General features: G+C 52.5%; 1 protein-coding gene across 1 annotated transcript; it reads left to right on the top strand.

Annotated features, from left to right (window-relative positions):
- Nucleotides 1–27721, top strand: SLC60A1 (solute carrier family 60 member 1). The gene is made up of 10 exons (XM_085561241.1): nucleotides 1–333; nucleotides 9306–9504; nucleotides 10286–10525; nucleotides 15869–16037; nucleotides 18136–18251; nucleotides 19034–19207; nucleotides 20601–20748; nucleotides 22703–22773; nucleotides 22916–23036; nucleotides 25609–27721. Exons 1-10 carry the CDS (start codon nucleotides 104–106, stop codon nucleotides 25665–25667), a joined length of 1527 nt encoding a protein of 508 aa, XP_085417367.1. The 5' UTR covers nucleotides 1–103; the 3' UTR covers nucleotides 25668–27721.

Below are 27721 nucleotides of genomic sequence, written 5' to 3'. Positions count from 1 at the left end.
GAGCCACATCCCGCAAAGGAGGAGCGGGGCCGGGCACGGCAGCGGGGCGGCGGCGGGGCCCGAGCCCGGCGCCGGAGCTCCAGCAGCGGGGCCGCCCCGCAGGATGTGGTGGGACGAGCGGGTGTCGGCGCGGTTCCGGAGGAACCTGCAGCCCACCCTCACCTACTGGAGCGTCTTCTTCAGCTTCGGCCTCTGCATCGCCTTCCTGGGGCCCACGCTGCTGGACCTGCGCTGCCAGACCCAGAGCTCGCTCTCGCAGATCACCTGGGTGTTCTTCTCGCAGCAGTTCTGCCTCCTGCTCGGCAGCTGCCTCGGAGGGGTCTTCAAGAGGACGTAAGAGCCTGGCAAACTCCGCGCTCCTCCCTCGGGGGTTCCGCTGCCCGCTGACCCCCTCACTTAGCCCGGCTCGCGGGTGGGCAGCGCCGGCAGCCCCGGGCCGGGCTTGGGGGGCTGAGCCGGGTCTGGGGGGCTGAGCCGGGCTTGGGGGCTGAGCCGGGTCTGGGGGGCTGAGCCGGGTCTGGGGGGCTGAGCCGGGCTTGGGGGCTGAGCCGGGTCTGGGGGGCTGAGCCGGGCTTGGGGGCTGAGCCGGGTCTGGGGGGCTGAGCCGGGCTTGGGGGCTGAGCCGGGTCTGGGGGGCTGAGCCGGGCTTGGGGGCTGAGCCGGGTCTGGGGGGCTGAGCCGGGCTTGGGGGCTGAGCCGGGTCTGGGGGGCTGAGCCGGGCTTGGGGGCTGAGCCGGGTCTGGGGGGCTGAGCCGGGCTTGGGGGCTGAGCCGGGTCTGGGGGGCTGAGCCGGGCTTGGGGGCTGAGCCGGGTCTGGGGGGCTGAGCCGGGCTTGGGGGCTGAGCCGGGTTCGGGGGGCTGAGCCGGGCTTGGGGGCTGAGCCGGACTTGGGGGGCTGAGCCGGGCTCCAGGGGTTGAGCCGGGCTTGGGGGGGGCTGAGCCGGGCTTGGGGGGCTGAGCCGGGCTTGAAGGCATGAGCCGGGTTTAAGGTGCTGACCCGGGCTCGGGGAGCTGACCCGGGCTCGGGGGGCTGAGCCGGGTTTAAGGTGCTGAGCCGGGCTCGGGGGGCTGAGCCGGGCTCCGGGGGCTGAGCCGGGTTTAAGGTGCTGAGCCGGGCTTGGGGGGCTGAGCCGGGTTTAGGGACATGAGCCGGGTTTAAGGTGCTGAGCCGGGCTTGGGGGGCTGCGTGGGAAAACCATTCCCGAGGGGAAGCGAGCGCGGGGGGCGTCGCGGAGGGTCCGCAGCCTTTTCAGCCTCGGAGCGGAGCGGAGTGGGGGGTTCCTCCCCTCGGCCGCCCCGCTCGGCTCCCGGTGCGCTTCCATCCCCCTGGAGAGAAGCCGCCGCTCCCCGGAGCTCCGCGCAGCCACAGCCTCGGCGTGAAGTTCCAGCCAGAACTTCCCGCGAGGGTTTTGTTTTGTTGGGATTTTTGGGTTTGTTGGTGTTTTTTTTTTTTTTCCCATCCTTAACCTTGGTTTTTTTATCGCCCAAGAATATTTTTGGAAGCGTGTTTGAATAACCTCGGCGTCGGAAATGGTGGCAGCGCCGCGTTTTTCCAGGAGTTTGGGCGAACACGTGGAGGGATGCGAGTGGTCCTCGTGGTGTGGCCGAGGTGGAAGGGGGGACACCGGGCCGGGGGCTCGGGGGGTCAGCGGGGACCTTGAGGGGCCCCAGGAGAGACCCAGACAGGGATTGGCAGCGAGCCTGGTGTCCAGGATGTGCTGCAAATAAATAACCCGTGCTGGCTCAAGGCTGAGGATTGCCAGGGAGGCGTTTGATTTGGGGCTCGGTGACAGCTCCGGGGATCAGCTGATTGTTTATGTTGTCACCGATCCTCGGGGCGGTGATGTAACCTCCGTGTGTGTGTGTGTGTGTGTGTGTGTGTGTGTGTGTGTGTGTGTGATCCACGCACCGCGAGTGGGGCTAAGATGGGACAATTCCCCAGGGATCCTTTAAAAACCTCCCGGTGTGCATTGAGGGCTGAATTCCCCAGGAATCCTTTAAAAACCTCTGGGAGCCCTGGCTGAATTCCCAGGAATCCTTAAAAAATCTCCCAGTGTGGATTGAGGGGAGCCCTGGCTGAATTCCCCAGGAATCCTTTAAAAACCTCTCGGTATGGATTGAGGGGAATCCTGGCTGAATTCCCCAGGAATCCTTTAAAAACCTCTCGGTGTGGACTGAGGGTTGGATTCCCCAGGAATCCTTAAAAAAATCTCCCGGTGTGGATTGAGGGGAGCTCTGGCTGAATTCCCCAGGATTCCTTTAAAAACCGCTCAGTGAGGATTGAAGAGAGCCCTGGCTGAATTCCCAAAGAATCCTTTAAAAACCTCTGGGAGCCCTGGGTGAATTCCTCAGGAATCCTTTAAAAACCTCTTGGTGTGATTTGAGAGGAATCCTGGCTGAATTCCCCGGGAATCCTTTAAAAACCTCTCGCTGTGGATAAAGAGAAGGTGTTGGAGCACCGTGGGACGTGGAGCTGTCCGGGTGGCCTGGGTGAGGGGACCAGCAGGATTTTGGGGACAGCACGTGTGGCTCTGCCACAGCTCCGGCAGTGCTGGCTCAGCAGCAGAGCCTCTGCCAGCCTCGCATATGCTTGGAGGAGCAGGGAAGGGAAATGCAGAATTCCTGCTGCCAGAATTCCTGCTCCTTCCCAAAGCTCCAGCCCTTGGCTGCACAAAACCCATCGGGGCTTGGAGATTCCCAAACTTTGATCCCCTCAGCTGGGATTCGGGAGGAAAGAGTGGGCTTGGTGCTGGTGGTGAACCAGGATGTGTTTGGGATTTTGGAGAAAAAGGGATTTGTGAAGTGTCTGCGAGCCCCACTGGGGACTGACAGCCCTGCCAGGAGGGAATATTTGGGATATTTGGAGCTTGTGAGTGTTGTGGGGAGGTTGCTCAGAGCCTTGCAGCCTCCAAATGTGTGGGAATAATAAATGTTCAGGCTCCAGGAGCTCCGGTACAATCCCTTCTTCAGGGATGGATGGATTGAGCCGTCCTGCCAAGGCTTCATAAATCAAATTACGCCGCCCTCAGGGCCCGGGTGCTGCTTGGGAGGGAGCACTGGACAGGTCACCTTTTCCAAGTGAGGAGATGGAAATCTGCTGGGGAGCATCCCTGGAGTTTGGCTGTGAGCTGAGTGTGCCTGAGGGACGCAGATTTTGCTGCTTCCTTTGGATTCAGTCGCTCTGGGTGACCCATGAGGGACAGCAGAGCTGGTCTGGGGCAGGAACGGGTGGTGGCACCTGAAGCCAGGTTCTCCTGTCCCCAGAGAAGCTGCTGGGTGGGAATCCAGAGCATCCCTCTGGCTGCCCTGGGACCCTGGCAGGGTCAGGAACCCCCTGGACAGAGCCCCCAGAGACACTGGCTGTGATCTCTGGCCATGGAGAAGAGTTTTCAATCTTACAGGATCAATTACCAGCTCTGAGTGTTTGATATAAGTAATAATTAAGTGCGGCATGGGTACAAAAGTAAAATTTTAGGATTCTAGATGAGGGGTCCAAAGGGGACAAGCTGGAGGAAATTGGGTGTGCCTTGTCCTTTTTCTCCTTCTTCATGCCCTCCATGTCTCACTGTGGTGTTGGCATTTTTCTGTTGGTTCAGGCTGGGGACACACTGTCCAACGTAGGTGACAGATATTGGCACGTTCTTGTAAATGCAGCCCAGGGAGTTTCTGGTATTGAATGTTTGTCACATCCCACTGAGGGCAGAGCCCCACACGCTGCCCTGCAGGACAGAGCTGGGCAGGGCAGCAGAACATGGTAGAGATCAACAGAATAAACAACCTTAAAAATCAACACAGACAAATTATAGCTTCTGCTTTGACAGTGGGGGTGAAAGACAGAGACTTTCTACCATCTCAGAATCATCAATACCTCACATTCTGACACTCCTAGAGCTCTGGAGGACAGATTTCAGTGCTGCTCTGTCCCTTCAGCTCCAAGGTTTCAATTTCCTTGTAGGAAATACAAAGTTTGCCATGGCCAAGGGAGGGAGGAACGAGGTGCTGCTCTGCCCTGCGGTGCTGGGGTTGCAGCTGCTCCCTTCCCTGAGCCTTTGGGGGTGCAGAGGCAGGGCTGGGGGAGCAGCCCCCCGAAAATGGGGTTGGAGCTCTCGGGTCCACCTCGGGCTGCTGCTCCCGGAGACACCCCTGGGTTTGCTGGGGTGTGTGAGCAGCTCTGCCCCAGGAAACGCAGCTTTCCCAGGGGCTTGAATCCCTGGGGCTGGGCTTGGAGCCCTCCTCAGCCCTGCTGCTGCTGCTGGGGGGGCTCCAGGAGAGCCCCCAAAAGGACCCCTGAGCTCCTCTGAGCACCCCGAGGACTCCTCTTGCCTGGGATCGCCTGGAGAAGATTCCCAGGAGCCCCGGATGGGGTGTGGGAAGCAGGAGCAGCGATGGAGATGGGATGGGAGAGCTGGGAGGACTCAGACACACGAGGGGGAGGTGAAATTTTGGGAAAATCCCCACTCCTGGCACTGCCAGCTCCAGGGGGAGCTCGGTGCACCTGCATTTCCCTTCCCTTCCCCATTTTGTTGCATTTCAGGCTTGGACTGCGAGGTTAAAATCCTGCACAGGCTGGTGGCAGAAGCACCAGAGTGCTGCACATTGGTGCTGGGATTCTTTTTTAAATTCAGAAACGGCGTTTTTGGGCCTTGTTGAAAATTGGCTTTTGCTCCCAGGGTTTGGGGCTGCCCTGGGCTGGTCCCAGCGGTGCGGGCAGAGGCGAGGAGGGCACTGGGGAACCTGGAGCTGTGCTGGAGCCTTGGGCAGGCTCCTCTCCGTGTGATCCACCCCTTCAATTCCCCTTTCGCAGCCCCTGTGTGTGTCACAGCCCCCAGGGACTGCCCTGCTCCACAATCCCCATCTCCTGGAGGTTTCTGGAGCTCTCAGGACACCTCACTTTGTTGCTCAGGGAGCAGCACAGGAGGAGCCCCTTGGGGACACAGAACTCCCCGAGGCTGGCGCTGCTCCCTGCAGGAGCCAAGGGGACCCGGAGGCTGCTGCGGGATAATCCTCCCCTCCTCCACATCCTCACCTTGTCCCCTCGGGCCTTTGGCTTTCTAATGATCAGTTTTGCAAGTCTGAGCTGGCCCCATTATCATTTTTTCCTCTTGATGTGAGCGATTTGGAAAACGCTCCCTGAGGTAGGGGAAAATTAAAAAAAATTACCCAAAAAACCTGTGCCGGGAGCTGAAGAGATCCTGCTGCAACGGGAACGGGAGGTGGGGGATCCCAAATCCGTGTGGCAGGGACAGGGGAAGCTTTGCTGGCTGGGGCTGCAGGGTTGGCTCTGGAATTGCCCACCGCGATCCTCTGGAGATCAGCCCCAGCCTCTCATGGGGCAGGACCTGCTCCGGGTGATGAAATTTGGGGCATTTCAAGGCTCCTTTCACACCCTGGGCTGTGCTGGGGACACAGCGACCAGGCTGGGACATCGGGGCTGCTTTTGCAGCCCTTCGGAGGGGTTTGGCATCGTCGGGACAGGCTGAACTCGCGGGGTGCCGCTTCCCGAGGGTTTTGTGTCTCAGGACATCACCCCTGGGTGCTGCGCCGAGCGCCCCAGCTGCACCTGGGGCCTGGCACTGGCAGCAGCAATTCCCTGCTCGGCCCCCGTGCCAGGGCCACCCTGGGCTGGTGGCATTCGCAGGGGGTACAATTGTGGCATTAACCCACGGCTGGGGCGGGGGTTTTTAGCCGGGGTGACACTTTTAATGCGCGTTAAATCAGTGTTTCGCTGGTGGTGGCTCCGCTCCCCAGGCAGGCAGGGGGGGTTCTGCAGAGGAGGCGTTTTGGGGATGCTCTGGGAGGTTTCCCCGTCGCTGCCAGCCTGGGATTGCCCAGCCCCGGCGCCTCTGAGCCTGTCCCCGCTGCTCTGCGCCCTGCAGGGAGCAGCCTCGGCTCTCCAGGCTCGGAGCTGCTCCTCTCTCACTCGCCGGGCGTTTTCCTGCCGTGACTGTGCACATCTCCTCCCTCCCTCCCTGCTTCCCTCCCCCAGAAATCCCACGGCTCTGCTGTCAGGGGCCAGCGGTACTCCCAGCCTGCAGATTGTCTGATTGTCTGCCCCTGCCCCTGCTCCTGCTCCTGCCCCTGCCCCTGCCCCTGCCCCTGCCCCTGCTCCTGCCCCTGCCCCTGCCCCTGCTCCTGCTCCTGCCCCTACTCCTGCCCCTGCTCCTGCTCCTGCCCCTGCTCCTGCCCCTGCCCCTGCCCCTGCCCCTGTTCCTGCCCCTGTTCCTGCTCCTGTTCCTGCTCCTGCTCCTGCTCCTGCCCCTGCCCCTGTCCCTGCTCCTGCTCCTGCCCCTGCCCCTGCCCCTGCTCCTGTTCCTGCTCCTGCCCCTGCCCCTGCCCCTGCCCCTGTCCCTGCCCCTGCTCCTGCTCCTGCCCCTACTCCTGCCCCTGCTCCTGCCCCTGCCCCTGCCCCTGCCCCTGTTCCTGCCCCTGTTCCTGCTCCTGTTCCTGCTCCTGCTCCTGCCCCTGCCCCTGCCCCTGCTCCTGCTCCTGCCCCTACTCCTGCCCCTGCTCCTGCTCCTGCCCCTGCTCCTGCCCCTGCCCCTGCCCCTGCCCCTGTTCCTGCCCCTGCCCCTGTTCCTGCCCCTGCCCCTGTTCCTGCCCCTGCCCCTGCCCCTGTTCCTGCCCCTGCTCCTGCCCCTGTTCCTGCCCCTGTTCCTGCTCCTGTTCCTGCTCCTGCCCCTGCCCCTGCCCCTGCCCCTGCCCCTGCCCCTGCCCCTGCTCCTGCTCCTGCCCCTGTCCCTGCCCCTGTCCCTGCCCCTGCCCCTGCCCCTGCCCCTGCTCCTGCCCCTGTCCCTGCCCCTGCCCCTGCTCCTGCCCCTGCCCCTGCCCCTGCCCCTGCCCCTGCCCCTGCCCCTGCCCCTGCCCCTGCTCCTGCCCCTGTCCCTGCCCCTGTCCCTGCCCCTGCCCCTGTCCCTGCCCCTGTCCCTGCCCCTGCCCCTGTCCCTGCCCCTGTCCCTGCCCCTGTCCCTGCTCCTGCTCCTGCCCCTACTCCTGCCCCTGCTCCTGCTCCTGCCCCTGCCCCTGTTCCTGCCCCTGCTCCTGCCCCTGTTCCTGCCCCTGTTCCTGCTCCTGTTCCTGCTCCTGCCCCTGCCCCTGCCCCTGCCCCTGCCCCTGCCCCTGCCCCTGCCCCTGTTCCTGCCCCTGCCCCTGCTCCTGCCCCTGCTCCTGCCCCTGCCCCTGCCCCTGCTCCTGCTCCTGCCCCTGTTCCTGCTCCTGCCCCTGCTCCTGCTGCTGCTCCTGCCCTGGGCTGAGCACCGGGGGGCTCTGGCACGGCCAGAGGGACCCAGAGGTGCAGGAGGGGCAGGAGATGTGCAGGAGGTGCAGGAGAGGTGCAGGAGTTGCAGGAGGGGCAGGAGGGGCAGTGACATGGCCAGGCATGGTGACAGGGCCAGGAGAGGGCCAGGGACAGTGACAGTGACACAGCCAGGGACAGTGCCATGGCCCAGGGGCAGTAACAGGGCCAGGAACAGGCCCAGGACAGTGACAGGGGCAGTGACAGGCCCAGGACAGTGCCATGGCCCAGCGATGGTGACATGGCCAGGGAGAGTGACAAACTCAGATCAGTGACATGGCCAGGGACAGTAACATGGCCCAGGGACAGTGACATGGCCATGGCCAGGCTGTCCTGGCAGGGCACAAGGGTTGGCAGCTGGGTCTTCTCCACCCTCCTCCTCCTCCTCAGAGCCTTCTCCAGCCTGGCTGGGCTGTGGGGCAGGGCTGGGGGGGTTTCCTTGCTGGGCACTCAGCCCCACATCCCCCAATTACTGCTAATGACCCACTGCCACCACCCCGGGGCTGTGACAGGGACCTGTCAGTGTCCCCATCTCTCTGCTCCTTCCAGGGCTTCGCTGTCTGATCCTCCTTCCCTCCTTCCTCCCTGCCATCCCTCTTGGCAGCCCCGGGGCTGTGCGGTGCCAGCCCAGGAGCTGCTCACGGCCAGAGCCAGGAGGGGACAGATCCCAGCCATGGGAGGGGACAGATCCCGTCCCTCTGAGGGGACAGATCCCGGCCATGGGAGGGGACAGACCCCGTCCCTCTGAGGGGACAGATCCTGGCCCTGGGAGGGGACAGATCCCGTCCCTCTGAGGGGACAGATCCTGGCCCTGGGAGGGGACAGATCCCGTCCCTCTGAGGGGACAGATCCCGGCAGCAGCCCTGGGCAGGGGGAGAAGAAGCAGTCGGGGTCAGAGAGGATGTCAGGGTGTGTGTGTGCCTCTGCCTGAGCTGTGAGCAAACCACAGCAGCCCCAGAAGAAAATCTTTTAGAAAACTTGCAATAAACTGCCTTGAGACCCAACAACAGAGACTGCTGAGCCTTTCTTGGGAAGCTCAGGTTGGAGGAGAAGTTTTTCCACCCCAACCTAGGGTGGGCTTTGACAGTGGGGCATCTCCCTCCTCTCACTGGAGCTGCAATTCCCAGGGCAGGGAAGAGCATGGCTGTAGGATTATATCTTTTTCTGACCTAGAGATGCGGCAATTGAGAGGTGTTTTAAAAACTTATATTCCATTTTCAGTCTTATGAGAAGGGTGGGACAATACAGATTTTACAATTCACACCATCACAGTCAGAAGCTATTTCCTAATTAGCGTACACTGTGGGAATGCAGAGCTTCCCTCTGGGACCCTGGCAGGGGTCAGGAACCCCCCTGGACAGAGCCCCCAGAGACACTGGCTGTGATCTCTGCCCATGGAAAAGAGTTTTCAATCCCACAGGATCAATTACCAGCTCTGAGGGTTTGATATAAGTAATAATTAAGTGCAGCATGGGTGCAAAAGTAAAATTTTAGGATTCTAGATGAGGGGTCCAAAGGGGACAAGATGGAGGAAATTGGGTGTGCCTTGTCCTTTTTCTCCTTCTTCATGCCCTCCATGTCTCACTGTGGTGTTGGCATTTTTCTGTTGGTTCAGGCTGGGGACACACTGTCCAACGTAGGTGACAGATATTGGCATGTTCTTGTAAATGCAGCCCAGGGAGTTTCTGGTATTTAATGTTTGTCACATCCCACTGAGGGCAGAGCCCCACACGCTGCCCTGCAGGACAGAGCTGGGCAGGGCAGCAGAACATGTGAGAGATCAACAGAATAAACAACCTGGAAACCAGCACAGACCAATTATAGCTTCTGCTTTGGCAGGGGGCTGACAGACAGAGACTTTTACAATCTCAGAATCATCAACACCTCAGATTCCGACAATCACCATAAGTTCTTGGTGTATCAGCTTTGGCCACAGCACGCTGTAAATCCATTTCCCACACGTGGCTGCTGCTCTGGTGGTGGCCCTAATTCTGTGCTGCTGTCCCCTCCGCAGGCTGGCCCAGTCCCTGCTGGCCCTGTTCGCCTCCTCGCTGGCCATCTCGCTGGTGTTCGCCATCATCCCGCTGTGCCACAACGTGGTGCTGCTGGCCGTGGTCATGGCCGTGGCCGGGCTGGCCATGGGCTGCATCGACACCATCTCCAACATGCAGCTGGTCAAGATCTACCAGAAGGACTCTGCCATCTTCTTGCAGGTGAGAGCGGGCTCCTCAACCCCCCCGAGGCAGCTTTAGGAGGGACTTCAGGAGGAATTTCTTCCTAAAAAGTGTGGCTGGGCATTAGGAAGGTGGCATCACCATCCCTGGAGGTGTTTGTGGAGAGCCTGGCTGTGGCAATGTGGGATCCTCACTGCCCTGGGGATGTTTACAATGGACTTTAGGAGGAATTTCTTCCCAGAAAGGGTGGCTGGGCTTTGGGAGGGTGTCATCACCATCCCTGGAAGGCCTGGCTGTGGCACTGGGGGCTCTCACCGCCCCAGGCAGGTTTAGGAGGAATTTCTTCTCAGAAAAGGTGACTGAGCACTGGGAAGGTGGCATCACCATCCCTGGAGGCGTTTGTGGAAAGCCTGGCTGTGGCACTGTGGGGCCCTCACTGCCCTGGGGGAGTTTAGGATGGACTTTAGGAGGAATTTCTTCCCAGAAAGGGCGGCTGGGCACTGGGAAGGTGGCATCATCATCCCTGGGAGGCCTGGCTGTGGCACTGTGGGGCTCTCACCACCCTGGGGACATTCAGGATGGACTTCAGGAGGAATTTCTTCCCAGAAAGGGTGGCTGGGCATTGGGAGGGTATCATCACCATCCCTGGAGGTTTTTGAGGAAAGTGGCACCAGATCTGGTGACATGCTGGTGTCACGTCACAGGTTGGACTCGATCACCTCAAAAGTCTTTTCCAACTTAATTCTGTGGCTCTGAGGAGGAGGAGGAGGAGTTGGGGGGGCTCTGCCGCCCTCCTGCTCCAGCATGTCACCTCCTGCAGGCCTTGCACTTCTTCGTGGGTTTCGGGGCGTTGCTGAGCCCCCTGATCGCCGACCCCTTCCTGTCGGACACCAACTGCATCCTGGCCAACGGCACGGCCAACGCCTCCAGCAACCTCCCGCACATCCGCAAGTCCCTGGTGCCGCACCACCCGGGCAACCTGTCCCACTACGAGCTGCCCATGAAGGGCCTGGTGGTGACGCGGGTGTCCTACGCCTTCTGGATCATGGCCCTCATCAACGTAAGTGCCGCGGGCACGGCCGGGACCGTCCCGTTCCCGTCTGCGGGGCTCGGAAAGGCGGGTCAGCTTGGCAGAAATGATGAGGTTTGACTCTACATGACAAGGTTGAATGATTTCTTTATTATAACTATACTATAATACATTGATTTATTATTTAAAGGAGATACTGAAACTATGAACCAACTTTTTCTAACTACCATATCTCACAACTCCTGACTCTCTCTTGAGACCCAGTGGGAAGAAATGATGACATTTGACTCTAGTTTAGAAGGCTGAATGATTTTTTGGTTATAATTATGCTATAATATATTAATTTATTATTTAAAGGAGATACTAAAACTACAAACCTACTTTTCTAACTACCTTATCTAACTAACTCACAACTCATGACTCTCTCTTGAGACCCGGTGGAAAGAAATGATGTTTGACTCTAGATTAGAAGGTTGAATGATTTTTTTATTATAACTATACTATAATACATTAATTTATTATTTAAAGGAGATACTAAATCTACAAACCTACTTTTTCTAACTAACATATCTAACTCACAACTCATGACTCTCTCTTGAGACCTGGTGGAAAGAAATGATGATGTTTGACTCTAGATTAGAAGGTTGAATGATTTTTTTATTATAATTATACTATAATACATTAATACACTATTTAAAGGAGATACTAAAACTACAAGCCTACTTTTTCTAACTACCAAATCTAACTCCCAATTCATGACCATCTTTGGAAACTCCAGCCCCAGGTGGATCTGATTTACCACCAGGCTCAAACAATCCTCACCAGAATCTAATCAAGTAATCCCCCCGAGTAAACAATTCTCCAAACGCATTCCACGTGAAAAAAACAAAGAGTAAAAATAAAAATTTTCTCTTTTTTCCTGCTATACTCTTCTATAAAAAAAAAATCTTAGGAGAGAAAAAATGTGCTTGCCACAGCGGGGTTTGTGGTGTCTGGGGGACGCAGGGAAAGGGCCGTGGGTTCCAAATCCCATTTTCCTCAGGGCGCTTCCCTGCTGGGTGTGCTGGGATGGATGCCGGGGTTTGTCCCAGTTCTCTGGGAGCATTGGTCCCTCCAGCACCTCCCAGGCACGAGCTGCACCAGCAAACCCCGCTCAGATCCAGAGTTTTTCCTTCACTGGAAGGGTGGCATCACCATCCCTGCAGGTGTTTGTGGAAAATGTGGCACTGTGGGGTCCTCACCGCCCTGGGGACATTTCAAAGGGACTTTAGGAGGAATTTCTTCCTAGAAATGTGGCTTTATTTTATTTTATTTTATTTTATTTTACTTTATTTTGTATTATTTTATTTTATTTTATTTTGTATTATTTTATTTTATTTTATTTTGTATCATTTTATTTTTTATTATATTATTTTCTATTCTATTCTATTATTTTATTTTATTTTGTACTATTTTATTTTGTATTTTTTGTATTACTTTCTTTTAGATTATTTTCTTTTAGATTATTTTATTTTAAATTATTTTATTTTCTATTCTATTATTTTATTTTATATTACTTTATTTTACTTTATTTTAACCACCCCAGCCTGCTGGAGATGCTGGGAGCAGCTCATCCCCAAACTCCCAATCCTTTTCAAAGTGGAAACAGCAGAGGAAGATGATGGGAAGGGGTTTTTAAACCTGCAGGGATGTGGATGAAAAAGAGTTAACACCAAAAATGGAAACAGCAGCTTGGGTATAAAATGGCCAAATCCCACATTTCCAGCCCGTTTTTTGTGTGGATTCTGACGAGGCACGAGCTGCAATGATTCATTTCGAGCTCCTGCATTTGTTTGTGGAAATGTCTCCATGCGGCTCTGGCGCTCAGAGCTGCCAGCGGAGCTGTGCCGATGTTTTCCAGGCAAAACGGGTTCGCTTTGGGAAAACGAAGCAGCTCAGCACAATCCAAACAAAGCGCCTGGATCGCTCCCAGCCAGAATCTTCCACCCAGCGAGAACAATTTTTTGCCTTTTCATCCCGATTTTGGAACAAAACGCCATATTTTAGAGTTCGGCTGCCCCACAGATGGGAAGTTTCATCGCGCAGCCCGCGGCAAGGGGCTGGGAATGAGGGAAGTGTTTGTCAGGAAGGTGCTTCCCAAGGGAAGTGTGGGACACTCCTGCAGAGGAGCCGGGGACACAATGGCAGGGAAGGATCCCGGATTCCTGGGGGAACAGGCAGAAATAGCAGCAGGAGTGAAGGAAGGAGCTGGAACATCCCCAGGCTGAGCTTGTGCAGGTTTTGAGGATGGGTAAAAGCTGCCAGGTGAGGGAGGGAGCAGCTCTGGAATTTGGGAAGTGTTGGGAATTGGGGTTCTGCCTGGCCAGGTGAGAGAACAGCTCTGGAATTTGGGAAGTGTTGGGAATTGGGGTTCTGCCTGGCCAGGTGAGAGAACAGCTCTGGAATTTGGGAAGTGTTGGGAATTGGGGTTCTGCCTGGCCAGGTGAGGGAGGGAGCAGCTCCAGGAATTTGGGAAGTGTTGGGAATTGGGGGTTCTGCCTGGCCAGGTGAGAGAACAGCTCTGGAATTTGGGAAGTGTTGGGAATTGGGGGTTCTGCTTGGACAGGTGAGAGAAAAGCTCTGGGAATTTGGGAAGTGTTGGGAATTGGGGGTTCTGCTTGGCCAGATGACGGAGCAGCTCCAGGAATTTGGGAAGTTTTAGGTGGTGGGAATTGGGGGTTCTACTTGGACAGGTGAGGGAGGGAGCAGCTCCGGGAATTTCGGAAGTTTTGGGTGCTGGGAATTGGGGGTTCTGCTTGGCCCTTGGCTCCTGGTGGGGAATGCTCTGGTGCTCCTTTTTCCCTTGGGAAAAGAAAATCTTCCTGTCATAAAAAAAAAAAAAAAAAAAGAAAAGCAGCAAAAAATAGCCAGGGAAGGAATTCTGGGAGAAAATGTCACCAAAATCTGGCAGTCCAGGAGAGATGGGCAGGGATGGGATGGGGTGGCCACAGCCATGGGTGGGAACTTCTAAAAGTGTCCCAGCCTGGTTAAAGCAAAAAGGACCTGCTGGATTTAAAGGTGAGGGTGAGGAGAGCAGGGAAAACCCCAGAGTGGGACTGGGAATTGGGGAATCCCAAACTGGAGACTAGGGATACACCCAGAGTGGGACTGGGAATTGGGGAATCCCAAACTGGAGACTAGGGATACACCCAGAGTGGGACTGGGAATTGGGGAATCCCAAACTGGGGCCCAGGGATAAATCCAGAACGGGACTGGGAATTGGGGAATCCAAAACTGGGGCTAGGGATACACCCAGAGTGGGACTGGGAATTGGGGAATCCCAAACTGGGGCCAGGGATACACCCAGAGTGGGACTGGGAATTCGGGAATCCCAAACTCGGGCCAGAGTGGGACTGGGAATTGGGGAATCCCAAACTGGGGCCCAGGGATAAGTCCAGAGTGGGACTGGGAATTGGGGATTCCCAAACTGGGGCCTCGTCCTGGAGGCTGGGAGTGCCCAGGGCCGTTATCTGCACAGCCAGGCCCTCTGAGGGGGGGCAGTATTTTTGCTAAATCTGCAATTCAGAAGCATGAAATCTGGTCCTGACCTCCGGAAGGATCAGAACTATCAAGCAAATGCGTTTTTCTTCCATGGGACCGAACTCCCTGTTCCTATTCCCATTGTTCCCAGAACAATGCAAACCTCATAAATGAATTCAGGCGCGAGGGGCGGGCTGTGAGGGACGAGGGGGGGGAATTCTCCATACATTTAAATCATGCCACGAGCCAACAAAAGGCAGGAAATTTGGAGCTGGAGCTCACACTTGCTCCCAGACATGTAGAAAACAAGGGAATGAGCTGTCACTTAGGATTTCCTGGCTTTCTCCCCCAGTTGGTTGCAGTGTAAACAGCGCTGGGCTGTGCTGGGAGGAGACGGGAGAGCTTCGCTTGCTCCCCTCTGTTTCCTCACCAAAAAAAAAAAAAAATTAAAAGAAAAGGAAAAAAAAAAAAAAAAAGATCCATTCCCTGTGGAATTGCAGGCACCACGGAGTTGTGGGTGTGTGCTGGGAGCGGGCTCATCCCATGGGATCACCGTGCCAGGGCTCCTGCTGCCCCATGGATGTGGGACTGTGTGGCAGCACATTTCTCTCCCTCAGGATTTTCATAGAGGTGCACAGAGAAATGAAAGAGAAAACAATTTCTTTTTCTGCTCCTTGTTTTCCCATGCGGAATGTGTTTGGAGAATTGTTTCCCTGGGGTGAGTGCTTGGTTGGATTCTGGTGAGGATTGTTTGAGCCTGGTGACCAATCCAATCCAATCCAACCCAATCCAATCCAACCCACTTGGGGCTGGACTATCCAGAGAGGGTCACAAGTTGTGTTAGAGTCAGAGAAAGTAGGTTTGTAGTTTTAGTATCCTCCTTTTATATAGTGTATTAATGTATTTTAGCATAGTTATAATAAAGAAATAATTCAGCCTTCTGCATTGAGTCAGACCTCAGCATTTCTGCCCATTGGCTTCGCCTGCATTTGCAATAGGACTGTGGGAATTGTGGTGGGACCGTGGCGCGCTGGAGCATCCCTGGATGCACAGAGGAACCTCAGAGCTGTGGCTGGGCCCTCCCTGCTGCGCTCAGGCTGTGCCAAGGGGCTGCTGTAGGTCACTGGGCTGTCGCTGTTGGCCTGGGAACCACGGGCTGCTCTCTCAGGAGGTGCTGAGCAACCCCTGCTAATGGCTGGGGTTGGGGCTGCCAGCAGCTCCCGCTTCCCTGCTGCACGATTCCAGCTGCTCCGGCGTTCCACTCCTTGGGCAGCAGCAGCACACAAGGGTTGGACACCAGAACTTCTGGGGTTTGTAGGGCTGGCACTTTGGGAGCTTTGTCCTGGGCTCCCTTTGCCCGTTTCCAGGTCAATGCTGGAACCTGGGCCTGGCTGGGGATGCCCCAGCAGATCAGGAGACTTTTCTCACAGTTTTCTCCCTCTTTTCCCCTCTCTCCAATCCCACCCAGCCTCCATCCCTCCCTCAGCATCTCCTTGTCCCATCTCCATCTCTCCTTGCTCTCGAAATTCCCTTCAGGCACCTCCCCTCCAGGATCTGAGCCCAGCACCTCAAAACTCTGCTGCTGGGGGAGCTGGGCTGTGGTTTTGGGGTGATTTTGGGGCGTTCAGGTGCTCACCCACCCCTCTGTCCCCTCCCCAGCTGCCCGTGCCCATCGCTGTGTTCTTCCTGCTCTACAAGGAGCAGATTTTGGGGTGATTTTGGGGCGTTCAGGTGCTCACCCACCCCTCTGTCCCCTCCCCAGCTGCCCGTGCCCATCGCTGTGTTCTTCCTGCTCTACAAGGAGCGGATTTTGGGATGTTCAGGTGCTCACCCACCCCTCTGTCCCCTCCCCAGCTGCCCGTGCCCATCGCTGTGTTCTTCCTGCTCTACAAGGAGCGGATGGTGCCCTGCTTCAACGGCAGCAGCCACCCGCTGCTGTCAGCTGACGAGCTGGCCCTGGAGACACGGCCTGGGGACAAGGACGAGCTCTCCACCGCTGGCCCGAGACCCCACCCAGCTGCAGGTGAGCTGGAGGTGCCTCTCTGGTGGGTTTTGGGGAGAAAAATCCGTATGTGAGCGTGTCTGGGTGTAACGGGAGATCCAGCGCTGCTGTCCGAGGAGGAAACAAAGTGTGATCTCATCTGGGAATACCCAATAATCCATTTTGGTGGCCAATTGTCCTCAGATTAGATGGAATCTTGAACAGAGGTTGGTATCAGTCGATTTCTCAGGGTTCTGAAGGTCAGGGTGACCCTGAGATCATGAAGAGTCTTTGCCTCCTAGTCCTTCTGCCCAAGGAGTCTGGAATGTTCCGATTGCGCTTCCAAGGTTGTTTATTTCTCCTTATCTAAACATTCTTTCTCTGACCTGCTGAGCTCTGCCCAGCAAGTCCACCATGCCATTCTGCCCTGAGCCTCGGGCAGCTCCCACCTTATAGACTCAAAACTACGTGTCTGTGTTTACAATTTATTATCTATTCCCATGCCCCGTGTTAGACTGTGAATCTCTGCCTTAAACCAATAGAAAAGTGTCACCATCACACCAAGACATGGAGGGCAAGAAGGTCAGGACACGCTCAAATTCCTCCATCTTGACCCCCTGAATTATATCCTAAAAACCCCAAAATTCTACTTTTTCACCCTGTGTTAATTCAACTACCGCACCACTCAAACCCTTGTGGTTTGTAATTCGTCATACAGTGTTGGCAGCTTTTTCCAGGGGCTAAAATGGAAGCCGCAGATAGTTTTGACTTCTTGCCAAGGTCTCCGAGCTCCCTGCCAGGGTCTGGGGACAGCCAGGGCAGCCAGAGGGATGTGCTGGACTCCGACAGGTATCCCAATCCCAATGAGGCCTCCAGGTTTTGTTTCTCTATTCCATGTTTCTCCAATCCATCCTAAAGCCAACCTTAGGCCCTCCAACCCTTTAGGGACACGTGGCAGTTGTGCCCCTTCATCCCCTCCTGGTTTTGGGTCACATTTTTTACTGATTATTCAGTTTAAAAGTGGTCATTGTACTGCAGACACTGATTTTTATGGGGAAGGAATAAGAAATAACAAATTTCCCTTCCTTGTTTGAGGGGAAAAGTGAAATCCAGCATTAGTTTGCTCTTGACCTCGTGGCTGCACCCTGTCTTGGGGACAATGGTGACATTGTTCTTTCCTAGCCAGGAGAGACGTGTCACAGTCAATTCTTTGGGCAAACAGTGAATCTCAGAAGTAAATAAAGTTTAGCACTATGGGGAGTGTTCCGTGTTATTCCTGGAAAGATGGCTTTGCCCCTGGGCAGTGAAAGGGGATTTCAGGGAATTCTTCAAGCTCAGGGGCGATGCCAAGCTCCATGTGTGTCCCCCTTTCCCAAAGGTGCCTTGTTGGGTGCAGGATCCCTTATCCAAGGAATGGGAGCTCTCCTGGGAAGGGCTGCCCTGTGGGGCGGCTCCAGGGATGTGGAGAGCACAGGGTTTTGGGGTGTGGAGAGACAGGATTTTGGATTGTGGAGAGCCCAAGGTTTGGGGTGTGGAGAGCCCAAGGTTTGGGGTGTGGAGAGCCAGGATTTTGGGGTGAGGAGAGCCCAGGATCCCTGGGGATGTGGAGAACCAGGATTTTGGGATGTGGAGAGTCACAATTTTGGATTGTGGAGAGTCAGGGTTTGGGGTGTGGAGAACACAGGATTTTGGGTTGTGGAGAACCCAGGATTTTGAGGTGAGGAGAGCCCAGGGTTTTGGGTTGAGGAGAGCCAGGATTTTGGGGTGTGGAGAACCCAAGATTTTGGGGTATGGAGAGCCAGGATTTTGAGGTGTGAAGAGCCAGGGTTTTGGGGTGAAGAGAGCCCAGGATCCCTGGGGGTGTGGGCAGCAGGTACCCCAAAGAACCAGGATGTGAGGCTGTGGGGATCCAGGATCCCAGGCTGGGGGCAGACCCCACAGCCATTCCCATTTCCTTCTGGAAGCCCAGAGGAAGGTGAAGGTGAAGGTGGAGCCCCCCGAGCTCAGCAGTGTCCCACGTTCGGGGTCCTGCTTGGGTCTGTCCTGCAGCTGTCCCACCAACCAAACCCCACTGAGGGCTGGCAACCACCCAGCCCCGGGGTCTGGTCAGGTTTGCTTTGCATTGTTTGTTCTCCACCAGGTCACGAGGATTTGTTCAGCTGCTGCCAAAGCAAGAACTTCCAAGGGGTTTCCTTCACCTACTTCGCCGTGCACATCACCGGGGCTCTGGTTCTCTTCATGACTGACGGGATCGTGGTGAGTTCAGTTGCCCAAATCTCTGGATTTTTCCCTTCCAAATCCCTGTGACACCCCCAGGGGCTCCTCAGTGTGGCAGGCAGGCACATTCTTCTCTCTCTCTCAGGGTTTTTCACAGAGGAGCACAGAGAGAAGAAAGAGAAAACAATTTCTATTTCTGCTCCTTGTTTTTCCCATGTGGAATGTGTTTGGAGAATTGTTTACCTGGGATGATTGCTGGGTTGGATTCTGGTGAGGATTGTTTGAGCCTGGTGGCCAATCCAACCCACCTGGGGCTGGACTTTCCAGAGAGGGTCAGTTGTTAGTAATAGTAGTTAGAAAAAGTAGGTTTGTAGTTTTAATATCTCCTTTAAATAGTATATTAATGTATTATATTATAGTTATAATAAAGAAATCATTCAGCCTGCTGAACTGGACTCAGACATCAGCATTTCTGCCCACCGGCTCACCTGCATTTCCAGTACCTCAGGGGTTAATGGTGAGAAGGGTTAGACAGCTATGGGAATTTCCCAAGCCCTCCATCTCGGAGGATAAGCAACCCTGAGCTCTAAATGTGACGTTTGGAGAGTGTGGAGCCCCCAGAGGGCCGGGCAGCCCCTCGGGGAGGGAGGATCTCTGCAGCCTGGGCTTTTCCCTGGAGCAGCTGTGGAGCTTTGCCCTTTTAGGACAGACCAAACCCCACTGCTGCTGCAGGTGGACCTGCAAACCCTTCCACCACACAGCTGAGGGACAGAGGAGCCCGAGGTGCCCACGGGGATGTGACAGGGAGGTTTTTCCTGCAGGGAGAATACTCGGGCTTCGTGTACAGCTACGCCGTGGAGGAGCCGCTGGCCGTGGTGCACAAGGTGGCCGGGTACCTGCCCAGCCTCTTCTGGGGCTTCATCACCCTGGGCAGGCTCATCTCCATCCCCGTGTCCTACAGGATGAAGCCAGCCACCATGGTCTTCATCAACGTGGTAAGGACGGGGGTTAATTCCTTTCCTGGATCTCCGTGGATGGGTTTGGAGCCCCGGCTCCTCTCACACCTGGGGGTTTGCACAGGTAGGGTGGGCAAGGTGCCCTCCAGGTAGCCACGATTTAAAATTTGATTGCCCGGCTTTCCTGAGCCTGCTCCTCAGCTGGGAAAGCAGCAGGGAGAGCTGGCCCTAAAGAAGTGCCCATTTTATTGACCTGGCACGGTGACTCCTTCATCCGCGGGGAGCTGAATTCCTGGGATAGCCACGGGGAAGGGAAGGCAGGTCACGCTGTAAATTCTCTGCTTGGGCTGCAGCAAAGCGTGCTGAAGTCAATAAAACACCCTGGGAGAGGGGCAGGAATCCTTTTGGGATGCATAAGGAAGATCTGTGTGAGGACATGGCAGAAAACGGGGAAGGGATGATCCCAATCCCACTTCTCACAAAGAGAAAAAAGCACGAGCAGGAGTTAACTTCTAATTTATTTAAACCAGAAGCGATTTGGTGGCTATATTTTGATAATATAGCACATTACAGTGTGTTATAATACCCATCTAACAGGGTGGAGAGAAGACTTTGAGGTGTTCTGAGTCAAAATCCACCTGGCTGACAGCGACCCTGTGCAGTGCTGGGAGCTGCTGTAGGATCCAGCAGCATCATCATAACAAATTCCAGCTCGAATTTGGCTTCTTTAGGATCCAAATTTCTCCTGAGCTGGGATCTCAGAGCTCCCTCTGCTGACTCTGCCCTGGATCACTCGGGCTTTTCCCCGAGTTTTTGGTTATTTCCCCTACAAGCCAGAGGTGAGGGAAAGTTGATTTAAATTCAGTCTTCCCTTTGGCTTTAATGCTGTGGCTGCTTTCTCAGCAGTTATTTAGAGTTAATTCTGTAATTATGGAGAGCGACTTCAGTGTTACTCAGCACAATAAAGAATTATTAGTGATTAAGACATGCAAATATTGTGGAAGGTACTAGTGTATTTAAAAGTATATTTTTCAGATAAAACCTTAAGTTTTTACATAATGAAATATGTAATATAAATATATATTAATATATATTAATATAATATATTAATATATATTGATATATATTAATATATATTATATAATTATATAATATTAATAATATTAATACATAATTATATAATGTAATATAAAATATTAACATATAATTATATAATGAAAATCAGCAAATTCGTTAAAGCCAGATGGATTTTCTTTGGCTATTCAGTTTCCCAAACACTGATTTTTTTTTCCCATTTTCTCTTCCCGACTATTTCCCACTAAAAATAAACGTTTTTTCTCTTCCAGAACATTTCCCAATAAAACCAAACTCTAGAACCCTGTCGCACTCAGCATTTTTCTGACTGATTTTTTTTTTTGGGTGCTGCTCACAGGTCGGGGTCCTCATCACCTTCCTGCTGCTCCTGATTTTCTCCTCCAGCGTGGTTTTCCTGTTTGTGGGCACAGCATCCCTGGGGCTGTTCCTCAGCAGCACCTTCCCCAGCATGCTGGCCTACACCGAGGACATCCTGCAGTACCAAGGTGAGCTGAGCTTTTGTGGGAGCCCCGGCCTGGTTCAGGGGCTCCGTGTGGTGGAAAATCTTCTCCTCCAGCCCGAGCTTCCCAAGAAAGGCTCAGCAGTCTCTGTTGTTGGGTCTCAAGGCAGTTTATTGCAAGTTTTCTAAAAGATTTTCTCCTGGGGCTGCTGTGGTTTGCTCACAGCTCAGGCAGAGGCACACACACACCCTGACATCCTCTCTGACCCCGACTGCTTCTTCTCTCCCGCCCAGGGCTGCTGCTGTCTTTGATATGGCACATTACGTGTTACATGTTTGCAGTTTATCCCCAATGCCTATTACCTATATTAAATGGTGATTTTCTATCTTTTATATGGTACATTACGTGTGACATGGTTACAGTTTATCCCCAATGCCTATTACCTATATTAAATGGTGATTTTCTATCTTTTATATGGTACATTACGTGTTACATGGTTACAGTTTTCCCTAATGCCTATTACCTATATTAAATGGTGATTTTCTACTCTAAACCAATCTGTGAGTGCCAACATCACCAAGAACATGGAGGTGAGGAAGGAGAAAGAGGGAGGACAGGGCAGGCCCAGATCCCAAATCCATCTTAAACCCTCTGACCCCCATGTACAAAACCAAAACCCCCCTGTGCAGCACTCAAAAATTCTTCCCTCTACTTTGTGACTACTTCTACTCTAATATCTAAACTTTTGTGACTTCTTGTTCTTCCTGCAAGGTTGATAACTCATTCCATGGCTCAAACCCAAAATCACAGCTGTTTCCAGCTGTTTCCAGAAATGTCTGAGGGACATTTTGAGTTCCGACACCCTTTAACCAGCTGCATTTTTAGATCCCATCCCCTTTTTTCAGCTCATCCCCTCCTCCCTCAAGGGGCCTGGAAGTTCAGCTTTGCTTTTTCAGCAGAGGGTGCAATTCTCTGTTTTGCTGATGACTAAAATAAATAGAATCAATTATAAAGAGTCCAGGCAGGAGCCCAGCCTCGGCTCCTGGTTTCGGGAGTTCAGGGAGTGGCAGGAGGTGCTTTGGAGATAATTCTGAAAACATCACCAGAGCCTGGCCAGTCCCCCAGAGCTCCCTGCCAGCGTCGTCCTTGAGGGCAGCGAGGCAGAAAACAAAAACCTTTCCAGCAAGAGGCACCATCAGCTCTGCCAGCACAGAAGGTGACAGCAGATTGAAATTTTTTACTTCAATTTTTGGATATTTTAACTTCAATTTTTGAAATTTTTTTTTCACTTCAATTTTTTGAATTTTTTTAACTTCTATTCTTGAATTTTTAACTTAAATTTTTGAAATTTTTTACTTCAATTTTTGATTTTTGTTTTCACTTCAATTTTTGAATTTTTTATCTTCAATTTGTGAAATTTTTTTACTTCAATTTTTGAATTTTTTTTACTTCCATTTTTGAATTTTTTTTACTTCCACTTTTGAATTCTTTTCACTTCAATTTTTGAATTTTTTTACTTCAATATTTGATTTTTTTTACCTCAATTTTTGAAATTCTTTACTTTAATATTTGAAATTTTTTTTACTTCCATTTTTGATTTTTTTACTTCAATTTGTGATGTTTTTTACTTCAATTTTTGAATTTTTTTAACTTCAATTTTTGAATTTATTTTACTTCAATTTTTGAATTTTTTAACTTCAATATTTGGGAATTTTTTACTTCGAGTTTTGAATTTTTTTACTTCAATTTTTTTTATTTTTTACTTCAATTTTTGAAATTTTTTTTCCTTTACTTTCACTTTATTACTTTTATTTTTTTTTTTACTTTATCGCTCTCACCTTCCTGCGCTGCTGCAGCTCTGCAGAGGCGTTTTCAGCATGAAGTGGGAACGTGCATTGAGCCTCGGTGACGTTTGTGTGGCGACATCCACGGAAAAGCTTCCCAAGGAGCACGGCGTGGCCGTGCCCGCCGTGCCACCCCGTGCCCCGTTCCCTTGCAGGTTGTGCCACCACCGTGCTGGTGACCGGGGCTGGCATCGGAGAGATGGTTCTGCAGCTGCTGGTGGGCTCGGTGAGTAGCCAGGAGGCGGCAAAACCCAAAAATAAATTTGGGATTTTAAAAAAAAACAACCTCAGTTCTGCTTCTGGGCGCTGCCCCAGCCTCGGCCCTGAGTGATGTCTGATCCCGTTTTTTATTTCCCACCCCGCCGCAGATTATCCACGATCGGGGCAGCTACAGTTTCCTGGTGTGTGGGATGATCTTTGGGTGCTTGGCCTTCACCTTCTACGCCCTGCTGGTGTTTTTCCACAGGATGTACCCCAAGCCCTGCCCAGGTAAGGCATCCCCAGCCCCGAGCGCAGCTTGGGACGGGAGCGAGAGCAGCACCAGCCTGGCTGCAGATGTGGGAGCCCCCGCCCGGCTCTGGGGTCCCGTGTGGAGGTGAAATTCCTCCTCCAACCCGTGATTCCAAAGAAAAACTGCACAGTCTCCGTTGTTGGGTCTCAAGGCAGTTTATTGCGAGTTATCTAAAAGATTTTCTCCTGGGGCTGCTGTGGTTTGCTCACAGCTCAGGCAGAGGCACACACACACCCTGACATCCTCTCTGACCCCGACTGCTTCTCCTTCTTCTCCTTCTCCTTCTCCTTCTTTCTCCTTCTCCTTCTCCTTCTCCTTCTCCTTCTCCTTCTCCTTCTCCTTCTCCTTCTCCTTCTCCTTCTCCTTCTCCTTCTCCTTCTCCTCCTTCTCTCCCCACCCAGGGCTGCTGCTGTCTTTTATATGGTACATTACGTGTGACATGTTCACAGTTTTTCCCAATGCCTATTACCTATATTAAATGGGGATTTTCTATCTTTTATATGTACATTACGTGTTACATGGTTACAGTTTTCCCCAATGCCTATTACCTATATTAAATGGTGATTTTCTATCTTTTATATGTACATTACGTGTTACATGTTTACAGTTTTTCCCAATGCCTATTACCTATATTAAATGGTGATTTTCTATCTTTTATATGGTACATTACGTGTTACATGGTTACAGTTTTCCCCAATGCCTATTACCTATATTAAATGGTGATTTTCTACTCTAAACCAATCTGTGAGTGCCAACATCACCAGGAACATGGAGGCAAGGAAGAAGAAGGAGGAAGAAGAGGATCAGCCCACTTTCCTCCATCTTAGAACTTCAGACCCCCATGTACAAAGTAAAAACCCTCCTGTACAGGTGCTAAACCCCACCTGTACAATACTAAAAAAATTTCCCCTCTGTTTTGTAACTACTTTTACTATCCTATCTAACATTTTGTGACTGCTTGTTCCACCTCCAAAGTTGGTAACTCATTCCATGGCTCAAACTCAAAATCACAGCTGTTTCCAGCTGTGCCAGGGTCTCAAATGCTCCTGACCAAGGCCTGGAACCTCCAAAAATGTCTGAGAGACACTTTGAGTTCCAACACAGAGATTCCAGCAAAATGCAAGGAAATGTTTATTTTGCTGCTGCTTCCTCTCTCCTTTTCCTGCTTTGTCTTGCCCACAAAGCCTTGGCAGCCACAGCTCAGGGTTTGCTTTCTTTTCTGCCGGGGCAGGCAGGGGAAAAAAGCAGGAATCACAGACAGCACCAGCTTCCCTGGGCTGTTCCCTGGCTGAAATCCAGGGAATAAGCAGGGCTGCCATCCAAGAGCAGCTGTCAGGCTCGGGAAAAAGCCTGGCTGATGAAGGATTTTTGGGTGATCGCCTCAGGCCCGAGCTGCTGGTTGTTTTTGTAGCACAGGAGCAGAGCTGGGCAGGCAAAAAACGCGCCCAGGTGTGGCTGGGGCTGGGCTGGGCACGGGTGGGGTCACACCTGGAGGACCGTGCCCAGCCCTGGACCCCGTTTGGGGGCTGGGAAGGGACTGGAGAGTCCTGAGGGAGATGGGAAAGGGTTGGGAGAGTCCCGAGGAACTGGGAAAGTGTTTGGAGAATTCTGAGGGAGCTGGAAAAGGGTTTGGAAAATCCTGAGGGAGCTGGGAAAGGGTTTGGAGAGTCCTGAGGAGATGGGAAGGGTTTGGAGAGTCCTGAGGGAGCTGGGAAGGGTTTGGAGAATTCTGAGGACTTGGGAAAATTGAGAATCCTGAGGGAGATGGGAAAAGGACTGGAGAGTCCTGAGGGAGCTGGGAAAATGTTTGGAGAATCCTGAGGGAGCTGGGGAAGCATCTGGAGAATTCTGAGGGAGATGGGAAAGGACTGGGAGAATCCTGAGGAACTGGGAAAATGTTTGGATAATCTTGAGGGAGATGGGAAAGGGTTGGGGGAGTCCTGAGGGAGCTGGGGAGAGTTTGGAGAGTCCTGAGGGAGCTGGGGAGGGTTTGGAGAGTTCAGAAGGAGCTGGGAAGTGTTTGGAGAGTCCTGATGGAGCTGGGAAGGGTTTGGAGAATCCTGAGGGAGCTGGGAAGGGTTTGGAGAGTCCTGAGGGAGCTGGGAAGGGATTTGAGGGTCCTGAGGGAGCTGGGAAGGGTTTGGAGAGTCCTGAGGGAGCTGGGAAGGGAATGGAGAGTCCTGAGGGAGCTGAGGGGGCTCAGCCTGGAGCAAAGGAGGCTCAGGGGGAATTTCTGGCTCTGCACAACTCCTGACAGGAGGGGACAGCCGGGGGGATTTGGGATCTCATCCCAGGGAACAGGGACAGGAGGAGAGGGAACGGCCTCAGGCTGTGCTGGGGAGGCTCGGGAATGGGAATCAGCAGGAATTCCCTCATGGAAAGGCTGGTACCATTGGAAGTGCCCTGCAAGGTGGAGCCCATCCCCGGCGCTGCCCGGACGTGGCGGGGATGCGACGGAACCACAACATTCCCGAGGGGAAAACCTCACAGCCAGCCCCTTTAATTTCAATAAAAGCGTAATAAAATGTCAATAAAACGAATGTTTTGCAGAGCTGGACGAGGCCTCCCCGGAGAAGACGCCCGAGGACGCGGGGCAGTACCAGCGCTGAGCGGGCGCAGCTCCGTGCCAGCGATAATCCGAATAATCCCAATAATCCGAATAATCCGAATAATCCGAATGAACCCCCCGCCAGCCCCGCAGGTCATGACCGAATCACGGCGGGCGGGCAGAGGCAGGACCCAGGAAATGGAGCCCCAAATGCCCGGCGGAGCACGGGGGTTGTGCCCAAAGTCCTGCGAGTGCCAGCCTGGTCCTGGCACTAAGAGCGGGGATGCTGGCACGGCAGTTCCTCCTGAAAATGAACTTTTCCTCTCCTGAAAATAAAATTTTTTTTCTCCTGGAAATGAAACTTTTTTTTCTCCTGCAAATGAACTTTTTTTCTCCTGAAAATATATTATTTTTTTCTCCTGAAAATAAACTTTTTTTCTCCTGCAAATGGAACTTTTTTTCCTCCTGAAAATGAAATTTTTCCTCAAAAAAATGGAACTTTTTCCTCCAAAAAATGGAACTTTTTTTCCTCCCGCAAATGGAACTTTTTTCCTCCTGCAAATGGAACTTTTTTCCTCCTGCAAATGGAATTTTTTTCCTCCAAAAAATGGAAGTTTTTTTTCTCCTGAAAATGAACTTTTTTTCCTCTCACAAACTGAACTTTTTTCCTCCTGAAACTGAACTTTTTTCTCCTGAAGATGAAACTTTTTTTTCTCCTGAAAATGAACTTTTTTCCTCCAAAAAATAGAACTTTTTTCCTCCAAAAATGGAAGGTTTTTTTCTCCTAAAAATGAACTTTTTTCCTCCTGCAAATGAACATTTTTCTCCTAAAAATGAACTTTTTTCCTCCTGCAAATGAACATTTTTCTCCTGCAAATGGAACTTTTTTCCTCCTGCAAACTGGACTTTTTTCCTCCTACAAATGAACTTTTTTCCTCCTGAAAATGGAACTCTTTTCCTCCTGCAAATAAAACCTTTTTTCTCCTGCAAATGGAACTTTTTTCCTCCAGCAAATGAAGATTTTCCTCCTTCAAATGGAACTTTTTTTCCCCTGCAAATGGGACATTTTTCCTCCTGAAAATGGAATTTTTTTCCTCCTGAAAATGGAATTTTTTTCCTCCAAAAAATGGAACTTTTTTTCCTCCAAAAAATGGAACTTTTTTCCTCCTGAAAAGTGCAAATGAAACCTTTTTTCTCCTGCAAATGGAACTTTTTTCCTCCTGCAAACTGAACTTTTTTCCTCCTGAAAATGAAACTTTTTTCCTCTTGAAAATGGAACTTTTTTCCCTCCAAAAAATGGAACTTTTTTCTCCTGAAAATGAACTTTTTTCCTTCTGCAAATGAACTTTTTTCTACGTGCTCAGGACAGAGGGCGGGAAGCAAAAGCTGCTCTCTGCTCCTCATCCAAGACTGAATGTCCCCGGCTCGGTCACTTTTTATTTCTGGCCTGTGGCACACAGGAACCCCCCGGAATTTGCAGCACAATCCTGGTTTTAATTTATTTTTGTGATTAATTCTGTGCCACCTCCCGGCAGCAGGGCCTCACTTTGCACACTTAATAATTCCTGTCCATCCCACACTAACCAGTGTCTTACTCAGCATGCTCAGGCCTCTTCAATGATTTTAAGTAATTATTTGCTTTTTTAATTTTTTTTTCATCTTTTCTGGCAGGGGGGAGGGTTTATCTTTGTTTTTTTTTTTTAAGTCAAGAATGAGCTCTGCTGGTTCATTTTGCTTTAAGTCACTCCTCGAGCTGCTCCAGCTGCAGTGTCTTATTTTAATGTTGGTTTTATTTCCAACTTCCAAGCCAAGCTCCAAGAAATAAGGGATTTTTTGATTTTTTAAATTTGTTTTGGTTTAGGTTTTTTTGGGAGCCAGGCTCCAGCTGCTTCACCTGTGCAATCTCCTCATCCAGGTGCCTTGTGTAAGGTACTCCCACAGCCCACGCATGGCCTGTCCCAGCCACCAGGAAAGGACTGGAATTTTTGGGGAATGCCAAGCTCCTCCTGCCAGGAGTGGCTGTGGATGCAACTCCTTGCTTCAACTGCTGTACGTGATGTACATATGTACGTGTGTATATAGAGCAGTGTTTAATTAAAGGTGATTGATTGCTAA

The sequence above is a fragment of the Lonchura striata genome, chromosome 26 (assembly GCF_050655825.1).
Source record: "Lonchura striata isolate lonStrDom1 chromosome 26, ASM5065582v1, whole genome shotgun sequence".
Classification (NCBI taxonomy): Eukaryota; Metazoa; Chordata; class Aves; order Passeriformes; family Estrildidae; genus Lonchura; species Lonchura striata.
The sequence above is the reverse complement of the archived record's forward strand: the minus strand, read 5'-3'. Positions and strand labels throughout refer to the sequence as shown.